Source organism: Paralichthys olivaceus, chromosome 6 (genome assembly GCF_024713975.1).
Source record: "Paralichthys olivaceus isolate ysfri-2021 chromosome 6, ASM2471397v2, whole genome shotgun sequence".
In the NCBI taxonomy this organism is placed as follows: Eukaryota; Metazoa; Chordata; class Actinopteri; order Pleuronectiformes; family Paralichthyidae; genus Paralichthys; species Paralichthys olivaceus.
The window spans coordinates 12,208,117-12,229,223 of record NC_091098.1 but is presented as its reverse complement, the minus strand read 5'-3'; the positions used below and the strand labels follow the sequence as shown (position 1 = coordinate 12,229,223).

The window sequence follows — 21,107 nt, the reverse complement described above, 5'->3', positions numbered from 1 at the left end:
CGGGTTTACTGAGACGTGCCAACAATCCTATTTTTATCATAGAGAGCGAGGTGAAGGGAAAATAAAACCAAGTACTCTGTTTATTCATTTGCTTTTATTTATGAAAATAATTTTGTTTAAAAAAAAAACTTATTTACACAGCTACATCACAGTTTACATGTCTGTCGCGTAATAGGCTTGTGTTATAAAATGTGTTGACGCACGCAGCAGCACGATAAAGTTTTAAACACTTCATCATTTCAGGCACATTGAAAACAAAAAGACTACAAAGCTTCCACTGTGTAAAACCACTACTGAAACTCAACACATTAACAGTAGTAATTCATTCAATTTAATTAATCTTATGTATAAAACTCAACTCTCTGCTTTGTGGCTAAAGTACAAGTACAAGAACCTTCGAGGTTCACCAATGTAAAAGAAAAAAAAAAAACAGCTCTGGAAGCTCAAAATACACCAAACTAGCTTCTGTGGCTTTTCCCACATTTTGGATGTTTGTCTTTTTTTTTTTAACCACAAGCCAAGCTGCACGATGTAAATACTGGAGTGGCTGCAGCTGACACGCTCCTCAGAATAGAGGGGGACTGTTTACCACACAGTCTCATGTTAGACAAAGTGGTTCCACGACATTATCAAGGTTGTCTTTGAAATCAACATTGACAGCTTGATGTGTTTAAAGGTTTTTTTGACACAGTAAAACCATAACCATACAACACCACAGGCATTTTTTCATAGAAAACACTGCCCCGACTAAATTGAACTGGGGGAAATAGACGTACCACTGACATCCCACTGCTACATTTTCTCAAATATAAACACAAGTCAAACCTCTTATAAAGTGCTCAGTTTAAACTCATCTGAATCCACAGGTGGGAAGTGTGTTTGACATTCACTGCACTAGGGTTAAGAACAGTGCCTTACCCTGTATCGCTATGCTTAAAAGAAACAATATCTTTCCCATGAGACAACACAAGAATCCAGATTTGCTATGAATTACTATTGTGATCTGGGGCCTGTACTACAAAGCAGCAAGATCTGTTGTTATCGAGCTAACATCAGGTTTAACTTACCATGCTAACCTGCTCCGCAGCAGAACTGTAGATTTTCTTCATGGTTCTGATTATGTGGCTTATACTCGAATTAACGACTCCACCTCTTCCACATGAACACGCTCACAGCTGAATAAGAAATCCCAGAGTGAACTGAGACAGTTGATGACCAGCCTCATAGTACAGGTTACCCAGGACGTCTGATGTTGGGTAAAGAGAAGCTGGATAATGAAAACATATCCTGCGTATGTTGAACCTGCTTCATACAACAGGCCTCAGCTCTCCAGGTGTATGAACACGTACATATTGTGTCGGCTAGCCTCCAAAATAAATCTCTCATTACATCCTGTTCCCTTTTAACATATGTCACCGAACATTTGATTGACACTTACACAGGCTTATTGTTTTCAATACAATACATTTTTCATACCTGGATCAAAATGCAGCACTTGCAAGTCAAACAAGAATCTGCTTTGCAATACAAAAGTGACATCACCCTGAGCAGAACTCATTATTACTCTCTTAAAATTATTATTGTAGTCCATCCAACGTATTTTTTTGTGTCGAGCGTAGATGGCGAATACGAAGTGCTTTAAAACGCGTTGAACTCCAGCACACATTCCTGCTGGTGGATTGCTGTTCCATGTCTCATACCTTGTCACCATTATCAGAGCTCTCCTCTGTGCCTTTGGCCTCCGGAGAAACCAGAGGGGAGGTGAGATTCAGGTAACCCTGCTCTGATAGCTGGTGTGAGGAGACAGAAGCTCGAGTGCTGTCCATCACCGTACGGTCGCCCACCTTCACACGGCAGATTTTGTCCAGGATGTCCAGTGGGTCACAAGAACCTGACATCAGACTGGTGACACGAATATGAGAGATTTAGGGGGAAAAGCCACATACAAGCATACATTTACTATCATCATACGATATGAAGCTAAAGTGAAAACTGCAAACTGCTTTACCTTAGCGTAGATGCGTGTAGGAGGCTGTCACAGAGACTTTCAGAGGGGTGCCCCTTCTTGGCATTCTGTTGAGCATTTTCACCGTTATCGAAACATTCACACAATCTTAAAAACAAAGAAGACACACGTCACCCATTTTCTACTAAAAACAAACTGCAGCCGTGGTGGCTGATCTGCCAAAACCATTTTCACCTTAAAGAGACATATGCTCAAATTCAGGTAGTTGCATGAAAAGGTTTACAAGCTCTCATGATCAGATAACACATCACTTTCCCTTTACTGTCCATTGCTGCAGCTCCTCTTTCCAGCCTCTGTCTGAAACGCTCGGTTTTAGCTCTTGTTTCAGTCTGCTCTGATTGGCTAGTTGGTCCACTCTATTGTAATCAGTCAACCGCATCTCGCACATACAGAAAATGTTGCCCTCCACTCTGGCTTTACCAGCTTTTCTTAGGGGGGGGGGCATACCAGAAGAGACACTTGGTGTGTATTGTGCAAATGTGGCATCGGTCAGACTACTGACGAAGCAGTTTTTCTGTGGGGGTGAGCAGCTCCCTTCACTGCAGACTGTGGTTTTTTTTGCAGACCTTTTATACACATACAAAAAACTTTATAACACACAAGAGGAAATGGTAACACTGAAAAAGCTAGATACCTTCTTTAAACTTGCTATATGAGCTGTTTTAAATAAAAAAACACCTGTGAAGTGGCATGTCCCCATTACTGATAAACATGTGTAGTCTTACCTCCAGGCTGTAGAATGACTGGGAATTCCTCAAGGCACGCTCTAGGGAACTAACTTGATTGGAGAGTTTCAGGGTCCGATCCTGTAGCTGTCTGTTTTCCATTTCTAAGACGTTGACCCTTGAAAAGATTAATATGAAAATTATTGAACCAGTGTGTTCTTAATGTCCTCACTGACGCATATGGATTAATGACAATGAACAGCATCATTTTGATTGAACCCCTTGAATTCCTGATTTTTGAATGAAAATACAATTTTGGCTTTATTCATTATTTGAGCTCATGATTAACCATTTTGACAAACAACAACAGCAATGACATATGTGGCTCAATTGCACCTTGCTGTTCCAGCAGGTCATGTGTTCAAAGTGTGAACATACCTGTGTTGAACGGTCGAGGCGGTCCTCATGCCTTTGCTCCCCATTTCTTCTGCCTCACTTATCTTCCTCAGCAGTTCCCTCTTCTCCTCTAAAAGCTTCTCATTTTCCTCCATCACTGTGTGGATCCTTTCCTTCTCCTGTGAGACACCACCAAGGAGACCAGAGGAGGAAATATAATAACACAGAGATGTTAGTAAACATTTTTTCAAGCTCAAATATCATATTGTGGGATTCAAACATCGTCCTGCAAGATGCGTGTGACCTTGTGCGAGAGGCTGGAGGCCAAGACCAGGTCGTTCTCCAGTCTCTGGATGGTGCAGTCCCTCTGTGCAGTCACCTTGAGAAAGACCTGTTTGGCCTGACGCAGCTTGGTCTTGTGCTGACTCTGCTTTTCGTCATACTTCCTGAGTTGAGGGAGCAAAGGAACTTAATCACAGGAAAGACATCTCGTGTCCTAATTATTGATTATGCTATCACTGCATTGAGCTGATCAAAAAGTATTTAGTAAGTACAAGATTTTAATTAATAATATTGCATTCAATGAAAATACTGGTGTTTTATGTGGCACACCTGACGTGCGTGTCAAGTTGGAGGAGAAACTGCTGCAGATCCCCCTGCAGTCTGTCACACTCCTGCTGACTGGCCGCCAGCTCCTCCTGCAGTCTGTGGCTGGACTTTTGGCTGTTTCTCACCTGAAAGAAACATATCACACACACATTTTAATTTAAAATTCTAACTAGAATAGGTCAAGTTTGGGGAAAAGATAAAACTGATTACTCTGTTTGTGGGAACTTCAGTCTGACCACAATAAAGATAAAGGGGGTTATTTTCATGGTTGTTTGCTTGTCTGTCTCTCAGCAGGATTACTCATTAACCACTGAAACCATTTCTATGAAAGATCTTCATAAAGATAAACATGCGAGAAGGTGATAAAGTAGCTGATAAGATAATAATAATGTTGGGGGTATGCATTCTACTACTAAGGTATGATGTGAACTTGTGCAAGGAAAACAAACTTTTCAAAATAGCTCAAGAAATAACATCTGCGAGATGAGGAACGCAAAGTTGAACCTTAAGTACTTGAAATGACACTGATAGCTAAGTACAAGCTAATATAAGTCACTTTACTGCCATAGTAATGATATCTAATAAACTGCTGTACACTATTCTTCACCTCCTCCCTGGCCTTGCTGAGCTCAGCCTCCAGGATGGCCAGACGGGTGTCCAGTTGCTGGGCACGGTGGCTGAGCTCCGTGTTGGTCCTGGTCAGGGAGGCCTCCTTCAGCCGGAAGGAGCGCACCTGCTGCTGCAGCTCCTCCTCACGCTGCTCCACCAGCTTCCTGAGGGTCAAACAGAAAGAGTCGCAATGTTGATTATGGCACAATTACCACAGCTGGGACCAAGTCAAAGTGGGCAGTGTCAGCAGCACCAGCGTTTGTGTGTGTGTGTGACCTGGTGATGTGCTCCTCATGCTGCTGGGCTCTCAGGGCTGACAAGGTGTCAGACAGGTCCCTGCTGTCCCGCTCCAAGCGGCTGCTCTCACCAGCCCGGGCTTCCTCCACACGCAGCTGGTGCTGGGCATTTTTAAGCTGCTGCTGCAGCTCCAACACCTGCCGTCGCATCAAAGTCACACGATTCACTCAGAGACAAGCAGAACAGGAGCTCCAAACATCTATTTCTAAAAGGTGCCATGTTTCTATGACATCAGTAATTATCTCCCTTATCTCGCTTTTCTGCTGATTATTCTCAATAATCAATTAAATTATTAATAATACTTACGGGCAACATATGCAGATAATGTACATGAAATATGCAGGTCAAAGAAGTGAATAATATTTATTGAAACATTTGCCATGTCACAACCTTTGCTGCCAAGAGACTGGTAACCACATCTATTTAGAGCTCAAAATGTAGGCTTCTGTAAATGAATGATTGAAATGATTGAATAGTTGATCCCTGTGGTTAAATTAGGTTGATGGAGGGTAAATTTGTATCTATTTGATGATAAAATATCCTAGATACCATAACCCTGGGACCACAGGGCACTGATTACTTTCTCCAGCACTGACCTTCTTGTCAGCAGCGATGAGCCGTGCCCTCTCAGCCTGCAGATCCTCCTGCAGACTGGTGGTGGCGCTGCGATTTGTGGAGTTGCGTGCCAGTTCCAGCTCAAGCTCCCTTATTTTCTGCTGCTGACGTTCACTCTGAGCTAACTGAGCGTGGAGAGTCTGCTCGACCTGCACCAGCTTGGTCTGGACCTGCTTCAGTTCTGCAGAAAGCTACAGGGAACACGTGTGTACGAGTATGAAAACACAAACAGATGCCTAACACCACTGTCACATCTATTTTAACAGTTAGTGTTTTTAAGCAGCACTTTCCTTCTCTGTTAAGGTTGGTGTTACAGTTTCATGTTCATTTACATTCATCATGAGGTGAGAGAGAAACTAAGAGAGTAATTAAGAGGTAACCTCCATGTGTACCGTAATTAAACACCAACCTTGAGTTTTTCCTGGTCCAGCAGGGTGTTGTGTCTCTTCAGGTCCATGTTCCTCTCTTTCTCATAGCGCAGCTCTCTCTCTGCTGAGGTGAACAGGCTCTGAGCCCTCTGCAGGTCCTGCTTCATCTGTTTGGCCTCCTCTGCCTTCTGGTTCAGCACCGAGTCCTGGGACTGAAGAAGAAAATAGGAGACAAGGTTTAGGGGATTACAGATCAGTAAAGGTAACCTGAAGTGTCTGTGTAATTTTTTTAATTTTAATCCTGACCAATCTAACAGTTTGGAGGCCTAAAGCTTTTGTGATAACCATCAGAATTTATTATTACAGGCTAAGCTAGAAATGTTTAAAACATATATTCGTATAAATGTCACTTTATCCAAATCACCAATAGTCAGTTGTATACTCCCTTCAGTATCGTATAATGTTGCTGCTGTGATTTTAAAAGTAAGGTAACGAAAAGACAAATGAAATTCAAAATACTGAACAGGCTTTGCTCTAATTAGATTTTCAGATTGAATTACAGAAACCGCATGGCTGTTGGGTTTGATAAGAATGTGTTATGCATGTCTTCTCCTATGTCTTCTCCTCGCACTCACGCTGCTTCTGTACACGTGTGTGTGCTCTGCGAATTCTCCTCTGCTCTTGGATTTTTTTTGTGCAACAAGTTTGTAAAAATTCTTCAACCTATAGACTATCAAGTGTGATGCTGACAAATCAAAATGCCCTGTCCTCATGCGGGTGCCTTAGCTTTGCTTCTTTAAGGGTCCTGTACGAAGAAGAGCTGAGGCACAAGCAATCTGCCCAAGCAGAAAAATATCTGAGTGCACCAGCAGAGCAAATGTAAACACAAGCATAGGCTACTTGAGTGCGAGTGCAGGGTTTTGAGTGAGAGCATTACATAGTCTGAGCATTAAATCAATCGACTGAACAGCCGCTCTAGAATAAAGACAAGGGGAAAAAAACAGTTACGTGTAATACGTACTTTGATGTGTGCCTGGGCTTCTTTGACTTGAGCCTGCAGGGCCAGTTGGTGCTGGAGGGCCAGCTGCCGCTCATCCTCTAGCTTGGTCTGCATATGACTCAGCTCCTGTTTCAGACATGAAAGCTACAAACACCACACACACATAAATGAATTCTATATGATCCTAACCAGCAGGCCGACACTGATCTTCTACAGAAACATGTCTTCTCACTGAGGATCTGGTGCCTCACTCAAACACATCAATGCCAGACAGCATCACTTTGAAACTGAGCTGCAATGCTGAAGAACATCCTCTCTCCTCTATAATTCGTGAACATCTATCTAACTCAACAGTCAGACAAGATGATTTCACATACCCCAGCAAAAAAACTTGAAATCCAATTACCTGATCCAAGCTTTCATCCATGGTCCTCTCCACTGGACTTAGTCTTGATTCAGTATGACCAGTGTGCAGTTCAAGCTTCTGGCTGCTACTAAGTGCTTCCTTTGTGGAGGCAAGCTGCTCTTGATACCACTTGAGCTGCTCGTTGAGCCGCTCTGTCTTGAGCTCCAGTCTCTCTCTCTCTCCCTCAGCTGCCAGCTTCTCCTGAACACTGGAGCTCAGCTTGGCCTGGAGCTCTGCACTCTGCCGCCGCTCAGAAACCATTTCATCCCTAGAAAATATGCACAGTCATTCATCAGTGGGTTTGTTGCGGCTGTTTACATTTATTAAAAAAAACAGTGTAGAAAGATAAAGCTAGAGTAGCTCTACAGTTCTCAAATCACTTCCCCACTGCGGTTGGGAGCCTTTGCCAACCATTTCAGTGTACATACATTTTTCCAAACTTGTTTGAGGTCACTGAGACCTTGGACTCGAATTTATTGGTCCAAGTGACAACTGGTCAAAAAATTTGAAGAAATTCCTTAAAGGCAGAACTGAGATATGATGTTCAAGAGGCCAAAAACATGTTTTGACCTTCTTGATCAGTTCATCAGTGAGTCAAATGAATGTTTGTTACAAATTTGAAGACATTTCTTCAAGGTGTTCCTGAGATGTTACATTCACAAGACCAAAAATGTATGGTCACAGTGACCTCAACCTTTAATTACCAAATTCTAATCAGATCATCCCCGAGTCCCAGTGAATGTTTGTACCAATTTTGAAGAAAACCCCTCAAGGCGTTCCTGAGACATCATGTTCACAAGAATGGGACGGACAGAAAGATGGGCAGACAACCTGACAACATGATGCCGCCGGCCACTAGCTGTCACCAGCGCTGAGGCATAAAAAGTGATGTGAACGTGCAGATAGCCCAGAGAATACTTAAAGACAATACCCACCCCTGCCACAGGATTGAATCTGTAAAATCGAAATAGTTGTATTTTTATGCCTTGACTGTTTTTTTATTCATTCTTTTATTCAGCTTTTATTTTTGTGAGTAGCATAAAGGGACAGGTCTCAGAAATGCTACTGCCTAAGTTGTTCTGTGTACTGCAGATGAACTAAGGACTGACACCGACCTCAGAGTGGTGTATGCTGTCTGGAGGCTGCTGAGTTCAGCAGTCAGTCGGTCAGCCTGCTCCTGCAGCTGCTGCACCTGAAGCCTGTTTTCCTTCAGGTCCTCCTGGGTCCTGTTATTGTCTTTACGGTGCTCCAGCTCGCTCTGGAGTCGGCTGTGGGCGCGCTCCATCTGGGCCAACTGACAGGAACAGAGTCAAGAGGGAAAATGGAGAGAAACTTATTTTAGTAGAGTGATGCATTCAGTAGTATTTCTGAGACCTTTCCCTTTATGCTTATTGCAAATTCTTTGTCAGCAATTACCATGGACACATTTTTGGTTATTTATATTATACTTCACCTGTCTATTTTGTTAAATAGACATTCAAGTGGTGCATTCTTTATACTTTTGTATTTTTACTTCTACTCAGAGATAATATGTCCTGTGTTGTAAATTGAATGAACCTTTTCTTCCAGAACTGCTTTTTCCCCTTTGACTTGTGTGAGGCTCTTGATGAGCGTTTTCCCTTGTTGACATTCGGTCTGAAGGCTGTTGACCTCCAGTCTCAGCTTCTTCAGCTCTCGCTCACCTATCTGCAAAGCCTTTGGTGTAGAGAATGAAGGAATCACATATAGTTAACTGTGTGGTTCAAAATAACAACTGTGCATCAGGACTAGACTTCTCACATACTTGTGTAGGTGTTGTGTTATTTCATTTTTGTCAGATAATGCAGCAGACATGTGTTTCTGTTTTTACCCCTTTGTCTTTCTTGAGTGCAGCCTGAGCAGCACTGAGGTCCAACTCCAACTGTTTCCTCCAGTCCTTCTCCTCGGTCAGCCGTGCCTCAAGCAGAGCCAATCTCTCCTGGCTACTGTCCCTTAAGTGCTTCACACACGGCATGAAAGAAGAGTGCAAAGTATTTACAGGTTGCATTGAGCCATGGAAGATGAAGTATATTAAAATGTTAGCATTCAATTTTTCTTTGTTTGGCAGGAACAGAGATTAGGTTATATAGTTAGATTTAAATTGTAATGTATTAGTCATGATAAAAATAATAATAATTATAAACTTTATTTGTGTCTTTCATTCAAGAAATGCAGCTCAAAGTGCTTTAAAACACTGAATTTAATTTATATTCATAAAAAGACATGAAGAAATACAATTAAAACTGTTATAAAAATAAATTAACTAATGGAAAATAAGATGGCAATCAAACCCAGGAAGTAAAATGTGAGATACAATAGAGTCTAAAGAATAAGACCACTGAATAATACCAATAAATTGATGGTAAATAAGGAAGTTAAACACAGTAGATAACACTGAGTCAAATAAAAAATTATAGAAGAATACAAGTTTTTTTTTTCAATCCAAGTTATGTTTTGGAATACTAAAAGTTAGCAGACAACCAACACTAATCAAGAATAAAACTATGCATAAATAACCTCTTTCATTTTTATGTAGAGAGCTATTCTCTGTCTCAATCACATGTATTTTCTTTTTTGCTGATTATAGTATACAATTCCTTCATTTTACATTTTAACTATTGGCATTAAAAGCCTTCAGACAGAGGGAGTTGAGCTCTACTTGTTCTTTTTGGACTCACTACTGTGAAATAATCACAGGAGAACACAAATCTTACCAGCTGTAGGTAGGACTCAGTGGTTTTGGCCTCATCTCCGTTCCTCATCAGCTTTTCATGGGCGTCTTGCTTCTTCAGCTCTGCCTCCAGGCTTTTGATCTGTTAAACCAGTTCAGATCATTTCTCGGCGATTAGAGAGTAATCTTTTGTCACATTAAGAAATTAAGCAAGGATTTAGTGCTGCTCATTACCCTCCTGTGCAGCCCCTCCAGTTCAGCCTCATGGCGATGACTCTCCTCCTTGCTGGCATTCTGGGCCTCCCCCAGCAGGGCCTCCAGCTCCTCGTTCCTCTCCTCCAGCTCTTCCTGTTGCTTGCGTAGCCTCTGGAGTTGCCGGTGCAGCTCTCTGACCTGCACGAGCCCATCTTCCATCGCCTCATGACACCTATCGGCAAATAATGATGATATAAGAAAGACGAAGTGGGAATACTCTGGATCACAATCTAATTTAAATAGTTTGTAGTAGTTGAGGATGTAATATATTAACCGTTTGTGAATATTATCCTTTTCCTGAGCTGATGAGGCTGACAGATTGTTTTGTGGTTCCATGCTGATGCTCTTGTCCTTTCGATCCTCCTCAGCTACAAATTCTTGGTCTGCATCATTTATTGGCAACTGAACAAACACAACAAACAAAACCAAGCAGCTGCAACAACTTCTCTGTGTTTTAAACGTTTTATTATGGTAAATAAATTCAGGCAATATCTACCTGTCCCTGGAGATTTTTCTTCTTGAATTCTATGGTGCGCACTCTCTCCCTCAGAGCTCTGTTCTCCGCATCTAGTCTGTCGTATTCCTCCTTTGCTTGCTGCAGCTTCATCAAATCTGTGGAGAACAAAACATGAATATATATATATATATATATATATATATATATATATATATATATATATATATATATATATATATGTTAGTGTGTAACTTTTGAACATAAAAATGTCTTTTTGTTTTTCTTGTTTTGCCTTTTTACACCTCAAACACATATAGAGCACAGAGGTTGTTAAAGGCACGTGGTCAATTTGTCAAGAATGTTGGAAGTGTTAAAAGCAGGAGATTTAAAGTCATAACAACTTAACACATTATGCATTTCAACTTTCTAATGGACGAGTCTTACATCTGTCTGATTATGTGACATTGTTGTAAACAAATCTGTTGCCAAACTAGGAATGTGACATAACAGTTGTATGTAACATCAGATCTGAATGCAGCCCAAGATTCAGACAAAACAAAATAGGAGACAGGGGGAAATATTTTTGAAGAAGAAGAAGAATAGAATCGCCAATGGAGAGAGACATGTGATAGTAAATCAATTTCCTACTCAGGTGGTGTGTCTGGCAGTAATTTACATCACACCCACGTCTGTCTCACCACAGTGTTTGAGTTTGTCCACTTCCCTCCTCAGGTTTTCTACTTCTTGGACCATTCCCTGAAGCCCAGACCCTGAGATTATAAGCAAATCTTAAATTCTATGAAGCAGAAAATATGCTCTCTACTAATCAATGTCTTTCAAAACTTTACTTCTCCTGTGTTCTTTCGTTTCCTGCAGTTGGCTACATTAACACCCCAGTTCCACAAACATTAGAAAGATTAGAAAATAACTATTACTGTAAAATCTGTAGTCTTACAACGGTATGTGGAAATCAAAATATTTTAAAAGGTTGGAGGCAACAACATGGATACACTGGGGCTGCACGTGTGACATTCATAGTAACTCTGTGCTATAATGTGTGTTTCTTCTAACCACTTACATGCAATAATATAAAGAGATAATTGTTTACTGTAAGTGTATTCAGTCTTAAGAGACATCAATAAAAAGTATACTCAATACTGTTAAGTCTGTAACATACCATTTGACTCTACGCTGCTGTTTTTGGCGACATCCAGCTCATTGGTGAGTCGACGGATATCTTGATGAGCCATCGCTAGCCTCCTGGACGCCTCCTCCAGGTCCCGCTCCAGCCGCTGGCGCTCATTCCGCTCTTGTGAAATCTCCTCACTGTGGGCCTGATGTTTAAGAATTAGTTAGGGGTGGTTTGTAGTGGGAGGAGTAAAGCGGGAAAGAAAACTGGGAGAAAAAAAGGGGCCCATGCTGTTGTGAGAGACATGCATTTTCAGGTGGTGATTCAGCATCGCTTCAGGCCTGGAGAGGAGCGAGGGCAGTGAGTGGACAGTCTAATCTCATCAGTGGGACAAAAAGTACACATGCTGTTACCTGTGACATGCCATTACTGTTCTGCCTATACACCATTTTTATACATTCATCTGTTGTTAGAAAATTGTATTGGTAGGTATGTTACAGAGACAAGTGAGGTTGTCTGCATCATGGTGGCAGTGCAGATATCAAGGCACATTATCAGTGTGGAATTTTAAAAAGTAAAACCAGTTGTAAACCGTGATGCCCTCGTTTGATCACAATATTGGTGTTAGTGACTGAGTTAGTAAACGCTGTGAGGTGGAAACCTACAGGGGTAATATTGTGCTTGCTCTGACCAGACCTACGCAGCCCAAACAGCTTCTTCCACGGACTCTGGGATGAGCACTGCTAAGAGGAAAGACCAGTGTGTGAAGAATCACAACAAACAGTAAATAACTAACAAACTATCCTTGTAATAACTGGAAAAAAGCTTAGTATTTCTTCACACACTTTATTCAAACTGAACATTTTGAGGAGTTATAGAGACTTGTAGCAAGAGCACAGTGAGAGTCAACTCACCTTTGTCATGTCTAGGCTCTTCTGTATATGCTCCCTCCGCTGCCTTAGCTCTTCCCCCATGATGTGGTGAATATGTTCCGGTCCCTAGTGCCATAGAAAAACAGAGACTCACTTTACCATGTTTACAAGGCCTCAGGATTTGCCTGAGATAGTTAGCCATGCAGTATGAAAATGTTCTATGATTGAAGACAGTGATGGTGAAAAAGAACTTTTCATACTATATAAATTATTAAAATATTTCCAAGTGGTTATATGTGATAGCCTTCGATGAATAACATATCATGAGGAAGTTGAACAGTCCCCTGATGATGTAGGACAGTCCTTTACCTGGTGGTGGCCATCCATTGAGTTTCCACTGAAGCTCTGACTTTCCAGTCTCCTCTCAGATGCCTCCAACCTTTCCAGCAGCGTGGCCCTCTCCACCAGCAAGTAAGCAACCTGCTCACTGGGGCTGCTCAAGCCTATCTCCACTAGGTCCTCTTGAGCCAGCATCTCCGCCAGCTCTTTGGTCTGACTCTCTGAAGTAAAGGTTTACACTTGTCAGTTGTTGGTGCGGCAGCCAGAGGAATAAACATTTAGGATCAGACAGAACAACAACTAATTAGCTGGAAACTCTATCTCACAGATGATATCGGAGCATTCATGGCTAATAAAAATCTGCTTTTTAGAATATCCTGCTGAGAAGCTCTGGAGATCCCAGCAATGCTTCAACCCAAAGCAAAGAATGGCAACTTCAGCTGCTCTGATTTCACCTTGTTGCTGTCTGATCTGGTGAAGCTCCTGTCGCAAGTGTTCATTGTCTCTTTCGTAGTCTGCAGTCAGACACTCGCGCTCTTCCAACAGACCACGAATATGTGCAACGTAGCTCTCCACCTGACAAACAGTAAGAAATCACAAAATATTGAATCAGTGACTTCAGTTCAAAGAACAATAAGAGTATTTTAAAAGTAGTCCAGTCATTAACTATAGCAGTTAGATTTCAATAAGGAATATGTGGGCATACTTTGTCAGACTGGACAGTTGGGAAACTTAAATCATACAAATTAGGTCAAGGGGTCTGTAACTGAAGTGTCTCACCTCCTTCATCTCATTGGCCTGCTGGGTACGTAAGGTCTGCAGCTCCTGTGTGACTGACCGGAGCTTCGCCTCACCTCGGAGCAGCTGCTGCCAAAGATGGCGCTGCCGCTCCTCCGCACTGGCTGCCGGAGGCAAGCCATCCTCCTGAAGCCGCAGAGATATCTTGTCCAGCTCCGTCTGCGGCTGAGGACCCAGAGGAGGGGGTGAATGTTATGGGACCTGATATCATGTTGATCAGGACAATGTTGAGCTCTAGAACTAAGTGGCAGCTTGTGAGGTGAAATACCAACAAACTAAACTTGTAAAAGAGTAGCCTTGGACATGCTGCTTGTTGTTATTTTGTAAAGCTGTGACTATATAGCACAGTGATTATTCAGCTCTTGCTTCAGTTATCGACAAAATTCCATACTCTTCTAGAGGCTTGTTTTTCCCACCACCAAGCCAGAGGTTATGTTTTCCCTCCTCTCTGTTTGGTATGGGTCAGGGAAGAACCCACTCAATTTTAGTGCAGATCCATATCTGGGGTGGATCCAGGATTTAAGTGTTTTCCTACACTTTCACAGTTTTCCCTAAAATAATTCATAGATCCTGATGGAAAAAAATATGGTCCATATATGAGTATCTGAAATTTGGTGTAGCTTGAATGAATTTAAAAAGGGACTGTTGAGCCACAGAGTGCTACTCTAGTTCAAATATGTCACGCTATTACACCTGCAACATAAACAAAATGTTTTTTTGTACATTTGTTTCTTCCTTTTGTTGAACAATGAAAGAACTATCCTGCAAACTATAGCATCGACAGAAGTGTTCAACATCAAGGCTGCCAGCCTCGCAGAAAACTGATCTGTTTGAGTGACACACAGGAGATGGACACAACATCAGTGAGGCATGCCAGCACTAAACACCTGTTACTGAATTCAATACTGTGCCATGTAGGGCTAGTAACCTGAGCAGGCCCCACCATGGAGCATTTAGACCACTCCAGGAGCAATTACAGCTCCAACAACATGCCACATATTGTCTCAAGCTCGGATCAGGTCACCTGTCGCTGGTGTACTTAAACATGACACAAACTGGTGCGTGCTCTTGCCATTGTCAAATAATGAAACTAGGATTAGGCAACAAAACAAGATCAATGATTATCGCAGTATAATTTTCAGAAATAGCTATATAACAAAGATCCAATTCATATCAATATATTGCTTATACATTGCGCAAGAACAGTAAGGAGGTATTACACATGATTGATCTACTTCAGATTTATAAAATGTTTTGCTGTTTATCAAGTGTTTGTCATTCTCTGCCCAAAAAGGAGTTGAAAACCACACCCTTTACTTAGGGGGAAAATCCAGTCTTTAAATTTCTAAAAATTCGATTTTTATCACAGTAGTTATTGATATCAACTGATATGAGAATTTTCATTTTGACAACAGTGTTGGCCATATCCCCCATACCTAGCAAAAAAACCTAAACAAGAGAACAAGAGTTCAATAATAATAATACTAATAACACAATGTTACTTCTTTGTGTGGATTGAAATAGTGTGCACAAGTTAATTCAAAAATCAACTGCAGTTGAAAGCATCTTAACAGTTACATCTGTAAATAAATTAAAGCTTAAATAAAGTTACCTCTTCATGATCCATGGTCCTGTGTTAGGTTTATGAAAGCTGCATGTGAGTGGTGGTCTTCTTCCTCAGTGGTGGAAACAACTCAGCCTACATGGTATTGCACAGAACCAGACTCGATTTGCAAAGATGATCAGCACGTCCTCATTCTCCATCACTCCCATTGTTGTTGCAGCTCATCCATGACAACACCCCCTGTCCACGTGTTCACCTGTAAAACATAACATACTTTAAAACAATGCTGTCAGGTCGTGTTAGGACTTGCAGGCACATGAATTGAGATCAGACCGAAGCTTTCTCCGTTTACACAAGCAAGTGCACACACCCCGAAGAGCAGATGAGCTACACTGCATCATCGGAGGCTATGCAAAGCTTCATGGTGACTCGCTATCTGCAGCAATGTTATCATGAAGCATTAACATGATGGACAGTAACAGCTCCTCTCCTGTGCAGGCGTCTTCCTGAAACTGGTGCATAAAGCAAGTAAAGCATCTCTGCTTTCTTACGATGTGCAGACAACCGTTACTTCTCTTAGCAATAAACGAGGACTTTCACCTCTTGGGGGTTAAAGACCTTTAAATTCAAGCTGAGCTCTCTGCCCAAAATGTCTGACGAGGAGGAGCAAATGTTTTTATGTCGGACAACAGCCACTTACTCGCATTCCTTTCTGACCACGCAGGCTCATTATAATCCACAGAGATGTCCCGGAGCTTATAACCACGGTGCTGTTGAATCACTGGATGCTGACGTGCTGGTAAATAACTGACAACAGTGCCGAGCCGCAGCGGGAGCTAGTTAGCAAAGTTAGAGCCAAAGTTACTGTGGGTTCACTCCACATTCAGCTAGCGGGCTAACACTAGCCATAGCTTTCTCCAGTGGGCGCTCAGCTCGGTCTGGTGGCGGCCGTTAGGTTTCCTCTGCGGGGCCCAGAGACTCCAGCCTCACCGCTGGCTCCCTGGAGGTGATGGAGCCCAACACAACGTGAGCAGACACAGTTGGACTCACCTTTAAAACGATAACAGCGCCATGAAGAACCAGGCGCTGGGAAACGGTGTCATTAACTCGCACCCGAGGAGAGCGAAGAGCCGCCCCTACCTCACCTCTGATTGGCTTATCCCGATATTCCCCCTGTTTGTAGCCAATCACCACTATTCGTGCCTAATCCTGGTCCAATCAGAGGCAAGGCAGAGGCGGGACTTCGCCCAACTCGGGTGGGAAGAAAATAAAGCTCGAGAACAGGCGTGGTTGAGTGAATTGGCTTCTACTGGTTCCTAGGCAACGGGTCATACCATTCAGAGGAGACACAGGGGACAGCCGTGCTCAGGGTTGTCAGATCCACCGCGGATTTCCCTCAGAATTTATACTATATGATTCCTTATGTTTACTGTATGATTCCTTATGTATAATTCCTTATGTTTACTGTATGATTCCTTATGTATAATTCCTTATGTTTACTGCATGATTCCTTATGTTTACTGCATGATTCCTTATGTGCTTAACACATAATTGCTTGTATGATCAAATTCTGTCAAATTGACTATGTGCTGGCAAACATCTTGTCCTATATTCTAAGAAAGTGACGTTTTTATATTACGCAGACCTGGCAACCCTTCAGTCGATCCAGGAAGTTTCAACTAATTAAATGTTTTTTTTAAAAACATGTTTCAATAAATGTTGGTAACTAACAGGTCACCAGGTTATTATCAGGCTCCGTTGATGTAGGCCTGTAAAAAGTTTATGGGAAATAATCATTTGTCAAAATTGTCCTTGGTAAACAGCTTGTAATCTAAAATATAGGACAGTGTTTGTATACATGTATTGTGGTTGCAGGTCTAGAGTGCACACAATAAAAAACTTTTTTTCCTGTGAAGTTAAATATTGTTTTATAATTTCACATAATTTTGCCATTATTTGATCTCATTCATATGATAATCTAAAATATAAATTATAACATGAAATGTAATATGAAGAAATATGCACATTATTATACATGGTTTCAAATACAAGAATAATCGTACATTGCTGTTTGTTTTATGGAAATGTAAAACACTTATCAGATTTACCATATAGATTTAACATCAAGATTAAGATTGAATATTTAGATTTGGATTTAATGTTTAGGATTAACATTTGATCATTAGTTTTAATATTAACATTTAGATCTAACATTTACATTTAACTTTAACATTTAAAATTAAGGTTGAAATTAAATATTTATATTTAACACTGACGTCATCTTTGTATGATTTTTTTTACATAAAAGTTCACAGATATTTTCGTAAATTTGGTTTAAAAAATAAAAATACAAACATTTTGCAGTTCAATATGGTGAAATATGCTTTACAATCAGTGCCCTGTGTAAAATTGGTGTTTTAAAACTTGGTCATTTGCTGTTTTCCTGTTGCCTCCACTGAACCTACAACATGTGCATGCTGTGTCCCGCCCAGATGTTTTCATAGTGACCAGTGTACTCTGATTACTCATGTCCCAGTGTAGAAATGTGAGCTATGTTGCAGCTACGTGATAATTTTTCATCTCTACCCATGAAGAGTCAGATAATGAATGTAATGAGGTAAGGTTAGTGTATGCTCATTATACCAAAGGGCAGTTCAGGCAGGCTGTTTACAGAGGAGGTCTTTTCATGTGGGTTTTATGTGCCTCTGCTGCCCATGGGTGGGTCTCTCATTTCAGTCTTTTTTGGATGGTGATGTTGTTCCGAGGGACTAAGAGGGAGCTCTGTTCTGCACAGAGGAAATGGGCGTTCTCCTTGGAAAGTTTGGATGGAGTGATTGAAAAAATAGAGGGGGTGTGGCAAGGCCAGACGGGAGAGGACCACAGAGGGACACAAACGTTGTAGAGTAGTGAAACCACTCATAAGAGGTCTCATTCAGAGGAACAGACGATACCTGTGGTGAGTAGATAGTTCCTTGACTTTTTATAGAATTTTGAAATTAGTCTTGTTAAATCATGTGTTGGAGTAGATAACATCTAAATTCAAGTTTTATTTGTCCTATATGTAGATTAACACAGGGTCAAGGCACAATGAAAAGTTCAGCAATGCAAAAAGAGCAATGTCATATGGGGAGTATAAGTAAGAAAAGAGAGAAAAGTACAATTCATTAAGGTAAAAGAGCTCAATGTAAAAAGATACAATATATACATTAGAAGACGCAAGTACAAAACAAAAGTGACAAGAGGATACTGTATATGTATTAAAAAAGGTAGTGTCTCTGTATCACATATCCTTATAAGAAACGCTCTAAAAGAAATGGGCAAAAAATCCTGCCATCAAAAGATGCAGTTTTTATCACCACAGATCTTGTTTTCCCGAAAATGATTAAGACTTATTTTACCAGCCAAGAAACAACACAACACAATGTTATCGTATATTTGTGATGTGTGTATTGATTGATTCATTCTTTACACTCAAATTATTCTTTCAGATCCAGCTCCATTTACTGAATAATTGATTTATTTTGATGTGATGGATGAACTCCTCTGACATAATTTGACAGTGACTCCACACACCCACCCAAATGGACCTCTCCTACAGATAAAGATCTTCATGGTCTATTACATTCTACTTATTTCTTTACTTCTATATCTTCTCCTTTTCACAGTACGACTCCTTTTTGGGAGACTAACTTGTTTGTTGTGCTTTTATTTCTGTGTGCGCGGCGTAAGATTGAGATTTAGAGGCTTCTCCGTCAGACTTTAATTTCCTCTGCAAGTTTACAAGTGGAGCAGCCCTAATGAAATCCAAATGTACGATGAACTCCAGACTCAAACACGACCATTCAGAGGAGTTTAATTGAGTAAATATTTTGGCACCGTTTAGATTTTCGATCTCTTTTGGCCCGCCCAGTTTCTCTGCAGGTTTGCTTTCATGGTGGCGACGCACAAGCACAGTCACAGAGAAGTTTTAAAATTAACCATACTGTTTTGGAAGTACGGTCTTATGCAACACAGAGTATACTGTGTTCAGCTCGGGTCACATTTTCCATGTTGTGTTTCAAGGCAAAACAGAAAAGTGACCCAACAGTGATTTTCCCTGTGGAAGTGGTAAATGTGTAAAACCAGTCACACACTATTTCAGTCTTAGAAGCTGGATGTAGTTTGAACCCATATTTAACTTGTTTTCATTTGTTTCTAAGCAGAAAATGGCTTATCTGCTGATGTTTGTGACCCTGCTCCATCTCATCACCCTGGCCATGCTGTTCATAGCAACCATGGAGAAGGTAATCATCACATTCCGGGCACGAGCTTAGCCACTTGTTATTATGATGTCATAAGTGCGACATATGCAGCCGTGTGGGTCATGTCTGCTCTCTCTTTGTTTAAGTCCTGGTGGGTGTGGGACGGCATGGAGAACTCAGATCTGTGGTACAACTGTAGGTTCGACAACTTCACGGGAACCTGGCTTTGTGCATCCTCCAAAGAATCTGGTAAACAGCAGTTTCATTTTTTCCAGGCCTCTGTGAAAAGGTCAAATTTGAGAGTTAAGCTTTTCTTTGAAGATATGGTGATGTTGTCATTTTCTCAGAGTGGCTCCAGGCAGTGCAGGTCCTCATGGTTCTGTCAGTGGTCTTCTCTTCTATCTCCTTCTTGGTGTTCCTGGGTCAGCTGTTCACCATGTCTAAGGGCGGACTCTTCTATTTCACCGGGCTGTGTCAAGTCTTTGCAGGTAACAGTGGAATGAGACAATGTGCTGCTGATATGTGTGGCTATGATGAGAACATTTGGAAAGGCAGAGGCCCGCTCTTAAAAAACTGAAGACGGAGGCAACTGAATTATATCTGGTGAAAGTTTACAAACAGGATTTTCTATATGTCAGGAACAGCAGAAGAGAAAATGTTGCTCTTCTTATTTCTCAAGAACAAGACGTTGTTGGTATCAGAGTCTGGTGTGGGTAAAATAAAGTGTTGTTTCTTGCAGGGCCAGTTTTCTATCCCTAACATAGGCTACTTATAAAAGTATGATCATTCATATTATAACCAAAACACGGTATAATGTGCTGTGGCTCCAAATCTAAATTCTGGTTGAAGTGGTGCAAATATGTCTAATATTGTGGGATAGGTACACATCTGATTCTGATGCCCATTCTGTTATGGCAACTCTGACATACCTGTGGTGATTGAATGTTTATATTAAATAGGTAACACTATCTCCACAACACGACAACTCAAAACCTTTTCTCCACCCTCCTCCCAGGTCTGACAGCCTTCTCTGCAGCTCTCATCTACACACTACATAATAAGGAAATCCTCTCCAGCTCCAAAGAGCTGACCTCTGGACACTTTGGCTACTGCTTCATCCTGGCCTGGGTGTGTGTCCCTTTGTTGCTGTGCAGCGGCGTCATATACATTCACCTGCGTAAGAAGGAGTGATCTGAGAAAAAGAAAACCAAGCCGACAGCAGTGTTGGAAAACAAATTATTGACCTGACTTGTCAATCAGAAAGTTTAATTTTGTCACAATGTCACAAATGTCTATGTTGCTATGTTTTTTGAATTGTTGATACTTGTATATTGGAAAAATTACCTAGAAAATATTTGTCCTTCTCTGACGCAAACTCAAAAATCCTTAATTTGAATCCAATAATGCTCTCCTTCTGTTTTATCATTGGTTTAAGTTGCTCATCATTAAGTTTTAATTAGTATTGTAGGCCTTGAGGTGTGTTAAATTCTTTAAATTGTAGTAGCTCTTCCCACCTTTTTTCATATCATAATTTTTTGTAATTACATATATTTTAAGAACACCATTTAAATCTCTTTTTTCATTTCTATAAAATAAATTTTACATTTGTTATCAAATATCAAATGCATTTTCAATAAAACAAATAATAAAATATTATATAATAAACGATTGTTATTTATCATGATACATATGGAATGTATGCATATATGTAAAACTATAAATAATATATGCGTAATATTGATTTGACAAAAATAATAGATTAAATAGACAGA

General features: G+C 40.9%; 2 protein-coding genes across 8 annotated transcripts; one reads left to right on the top strand and one right to left on the bottom strand.

The window, feature by feature from the left end:
* Positions 1-441: 441 nt before the first annotated feature.
* On the bottom strand, positions 442-16,222 carry ccdc30 (coiled-coil domain containing 30). Of its 6 annotated transcripts, none has more exons than XM_069525938.1 (27): positions 15,795-15,934; positions 15,143-15,350; positions 13,513-13,695; positions 13,188-13,308; positions 12,763-12,953; positions 12,436-12,519; positions 11,570-11,726; positions 11,091-11,162; positions 10,432-10,547; positions 10,210-10,337; positions 9,915-10,107; positions 9,724-9,822; positions 8,841-8,969; positions 8,549-8,686; positions 8,107-8,285; positions 6,992-7,259; positions 6,607-6,729; positions 5,627-5,797; positions 5,199-5,408; positions 4,582-4,739; positions 4,304-4,469; positions 3,700-3,821; positions 3,392-3,533; positions 3,130-3,266; positions 2,752-2,869; positions 2,009-2,073; positions 442-1,902 (listed from the first exon to the last, which is right to left on the bottom strand). In XM_069525938.1, exons 2-27 carry the CDS (start codon positions 15,155-15,157, stop codon positions 1,695-1,697), a joined length of 3,693 nt encoding a protein of 1,230 aa, XP_069382039.1. In that variant the 5' UTR covers positions 15,158-15,350; positions 15,795-15,934; the 3' UTR covers positions 442-1,694. The 6 variants fall into 6 exon arrangements, with proteins under 6 accessions (XP_069382039.1, XP_069382035.1, XP_069382037.1 ...); XM_069525934.1 differs by lacking the exon at positions 15,795-15,934 and adding an exon at positions 12,187-12,264 and having other exon boundaries at positions 15,143-15,300; XM_069525936.1 differs by lacking the exon at positions 15,795-15,934 and adding an exon at positions 12,187-12,264 and having other exon boundaries at positions 6,607-6,711; positions 15,143-15,300.
* Positions 16,223-17,930: 1,708 nt separating this feature from the next.
* emp3b (epithelial membrane protein 3b (MAM blood group)) lies at positions 17,931-21,000 on the top strand. 2 transcript variants are annotated; one of them, XM_020088914.2, is made up of 5 exons: positions 17,931-18,050; positions 19,297-19,377; positions 19,482-19,584; positions 19,683-19,823; positions 20,351-21,000. In XM_020088914.2, the coding sequence occupies exons 2-5, from the start codon at positions 19,300-19,302 to the stop codon at positions 20,524-20,526; spliced, it is 498 nt and encodes a 165-aa protein (XP_019944473.1). In that variant the 5' UTR covers positions 17,931-18,050; positions 19,297-19,299; the 3' UTR covers positions 20,527-21,000. The 2 variants fall into 2 exon arrangements, with proteins under 2 accessions (XP_019944473.1, XP_019944474.1); XM_020088915.2 differs by having other exon boundaries at positions 17,980-18,050; positions 19,294-19,377; positions 20,351-20,736.
* The last annotated feature ends 107 nt before the right edge of the window (positions 21,001-21,107 follow it).